Source organism: Lactuca virosa, chromosome 9, assembly GCF_052849685.1.
Source record: "Lactuca virosa cultivar CGN04683 chromosome 9, Lactuca_virosa_CGN04683_v6, whole genome shotgun sequence".
In the NCBI taxonomy this organism is placed as follows: domain Eukaryota; kingdom Viridiplantae; phylum Streptophyta; class Magnoliopsida; order Asterales; family Asteraceae; genus Lactuca; species Lactuca virosa.
Window position 1 is genome coordinate 68942947 of NC_136434.1, and position 3871 is coordinate 68946817.

The 3871-nt window shown below is 41.5% G+C and overlaps 1 protein-coding gene across 1 annotated transcript; it reads right to left on the reverse strand.

Moving 5' to 3' along the window:
• Window positions 1-373: 373 nt before the first annotated feature.
• On the reverse strand, window positions 374-781 carry LOC145139353 (uncharacterized). The gene has a single exon (XM_079073206.1). It carries the CDS (start codon window positions 779-781, stop codon window positions 374-376), a length of 408 nt encoding a protein of 135 aa, XP_078929332.1.
• Window positions 782-3871: the final 3090 nt, after the last annotated feature.

Below are 3871 nucleotides of genomic sequence, written 5' to 3' on the forward strand. Positions count from 1 at the left end.
CCGCACTAATAAATCATTTTAACCGCATCAACAAATGCTTTCTGTACTAGTGATGGCACGGTAAGGCATGTCGTCGTGAGAGGGATTGTCGTTGGAAAATTTCGTCGCTACGGTGGAAACTCTACCTACGATAATTCGTCCCTAAATCTATTCATATTTGCAAAATATATATATATATATATATATATATATATATATATATATATATATATATATTAAATGCATGCAGTGGCGAATGTAGAACCAAAAACCACGTGGTTCCTTATGTATATAAAACTAAAAAAAATATGAAAGTGTAAAAATACTAGTGGTGGTGGGTCGGGTTATCTGACTAAAATATTTAAACATCCGTTCAATAGTTATAATAAAGTTCTTACAATTGAACCCTACGAGGTCTTATATCTTGAAACATATTCATAATTGCGTCATTACCGATACCTTTTAAAACATTTTTTTCAATATACGACACTAAACTATCACTCAAAAATTGATCACTCATTTTGTTGCGTATATCGGTCTTTATCAACTTCATTGTTGAAAATGCGCGTTCCACACTTGCTGTTGCTACGGGTAAGATCAATGCAAGTTTCACAAGAAGGTAAATCTTAGGAAATATTATATGCTTCTTTTCTTCGGCCATCTTTTTGGCAAGGTCTCCAATGCTCTTCAAATCAGTAAATCGTTTATCTACTCGCACATCTTTAATGCAATTTCCAAGTTCCACTTCAAGAACTCGAAGATCATATTCTGTTCGGAACTCTTCCGGATAAAGTGTAGCCATTTTCATTATTTTTTCTAGAGTAAATTACACAAATGGTCCCTATGGTTTAGAGTAATTTGCGTATTTAGTCCCTAACTTATTTTTTTAACTCGGAAGGTCCCTTATGTTTGTTTTTGTTACACGTCTGGTCCCTGTCTTACCTAAAAAGACTGTTTTTCCCTTGATTTTTTTAATTTATTTAAATAAACACACCCCCAACCCCACCCCCTCACCTTACCTTACCTATCCCACTATTTTTCCCAATTTAAATGATAGTCTTTTTAGGTAAGATAGGGACCAAGTGCGTAACAAAAACAAACAGTAGGGACCAAGCACGTAACAAAAACAAAAGTAGGGACTTTCCGAGTTAAAAAAAATAAGTTAGGAATCAAGTGCGCAAATTACCCCAAACCATAGGGACCATTCGTGTAATTTACTCTTTTTTCTAAATCAAAGGCTTTGAAAGGTTCTGTAACACCTGTTTCGAGTATTGATTGGAAATTGATTTTGTGGGGTGTTTGTGCATGGAATCGGCGAGTTGGGAGTCCAACTCGTCGAGTTGGGTCGTGATATCATAGACGGGGTTTTCCCTATATATAAATGTCATTACCCGCCCTAGTAGCCTCCTTTGGCACCATATTATCCCAAAGAAGGTCGTGTGCGGCCATGAACTCCCTTGAGTGAGAGTTAGAGCTTGGTTTAGCAAGATTGGGGGTTGAAGAAGAGATCTAGAAGAAGGAACAAGAGGGGAAGCAGTAGATCCGGCATCTACACTGCATTGGGCATCATTTTAAGGTAAAAAGTCGTTACCTTGATCTATAGATTCTTAGATCTCTCATCTTTCTAGTTCATGTCGATTTTTGGGCAAATGAGGTCCAATTTTAAATTTGGACGTATCATTGGGATATAGTTTCAGATCTGGACCTTTTTAGGTCCCCAAAGTCATAGAGTTGCTCCCTTGGTGTAGTTTGACCCTTCCCATGCACACAAACCTTGTTGAGAGCATAGTATTGACCTTCTAGCGTTATGAGTCCTTGCATGAACGTAAAGTTTGCAACCTTACGTGGCATATGTGATAGAGAATGTTGGATATGAAGTTTGGGACTCTAGATTCCACTGTGAAGGACCGAAAACGAAATGGATTAAAGGAACTCGTCGAGTTGCCTAGTAACTCGGCGAGTCGGGTTTACGGCTAAGGGTTTGCGGCCGAGGGTGTACGGCCAAGGGTTCACGGTCAAGAGTGTACGGTTGAGAGTTTACAGCTGTAAACATCAAGGAACTCGACAAGTCTCTCGGGTGACTCGGCGAGTTGACGAGTTAAGCGAAGAACCCGACGAGTGGCTAATTGCACTCGACGAGTCAAGGTCAATATGGACTGTTGACCTTGACTACAGACATAGACTTTGACCAGAGTTGACCTGAGGGTAATTATGGGATTGTGTTAAGCTAATCACCTGATGATTATGAGCAGTTGAGAAGGAGTAGCGTGTGGGATATGTTTGATTTCAGCTTATCATTTTAGCAGTCGAGAGGTGAGTCTTCTCACCATACCAATGGGTCTAAGGCACTAAAGTCGGCCCATTTTATGATAGTCGGTATACTTGTTATGTAGAGATGTGTGATATGTATGTATACGTGATATGCTGTAGAGATAGCCTTTGTGGCTAATGGTAGAGACAACCTTTATGGCTGATGGTAGAGATAGCCTTGTGGCTAATGGTAGAGATAGCCTTTATGGCTGATGGTAGAGATAGCCTTGTGGCTAATGGTAGAGATAGCCTTTGTGGCTAACGGTAGAGATAGCTTGTATAGCTAATTGATATGTGCCAATGGTAGAAATAGCTTTTATAGTTATTTGATATGTGATATGTGGTAGAAGTAGCTTTTATAGCTAATTGATATGTGCTAATGGTAGAGAGAGCTTTTATAGCTATTTGATATGTGATACGTCGTAGAGTAGCTTTTATAGCTGATTGATATGTGATAACGGTAGAGATAGCTTTTTACAGCTTATACGATATGTGTTATGTAGATTGTGTGTGGGGTATGCTCTGGGGGACTCACTAAGCTTTGTTCTTACGGTTTACAGTTTTGGTTTCAGGTTGCATCGATTTGGAAATGAAGGGCTCGGATTGATCGCAGTGCACACATCTATGATTTCCGCAATGAATGGTTTTGGGACGAACTCTGATAATTATTTTACTTAATGATGATTTGGAATGTTTGAAATAAATGGTATCAATGTTTTAGCTATATTTAAAATGAAATTTTTACCTTTGATTTTTGGGTCGTTACAGGTTCACTTGGACACAAACAAGCAATACAGAGAAGATGTACAGAGATCTTCGACCCGATTACTGGTGGCCCCCCTTAAAGCGGGACGTTGCCTGGTACGTAGAGCGGTGCTTGAGCTGCAGGAAGGTCAAGGCCGAGCACCAGAGGCCACACGGCAAGATGCAGCCGCTAGACATTCCCATGTGGAAATGGGAAGATATTACCATGGATTTCATCACCAAACTTCCCAGGACCGCGCGGGGAGTGGATTCCATATGGGTCATCGTGGATCGGTTGACCAAGAGTACACATTTCATACCGATCCAGGAGAGCATTTCGGTCGAGAAGCTAGCCGATATCTACATCCGAGAGGGTATAGCCCGACACGGAGTGCCAGTCTCCGTGATTTCCGACAGAGATGTACGGTTCACTTCTAGATTCCGGAAGAAATTCCACGGCGAGTTGGGTACTCGTCTGCACTATAGCACCGCTTTTCACCCGCAGACGGATGGTCAGAGTGAGCGGACAATCCAGACTCTGAAGGATATGCTGCGAGCGTGTGTTTTAGACTCCGGAGGTAGTTGGGATACTTACCTTCCTTTGGCTGAGTTTTCCTATAATAACAGCTATCATGTGAGTATCAACCGTCCTCCCTTCGAGATTTTGTACGGGAGGAAGTGCAGGACCCCGATATGCTGGGGTGAGGTTGGCCAGAGGGTCATAGGGAGTACTGAAGTGGTACTCAAGACTACAGAGAGGATCCAACAGGTTCGGAGTAGGCTTCAGACTGCTCAGAGTCGGCAGAAAAGTTATGCCGACAAGCGTCGATCGGACCTG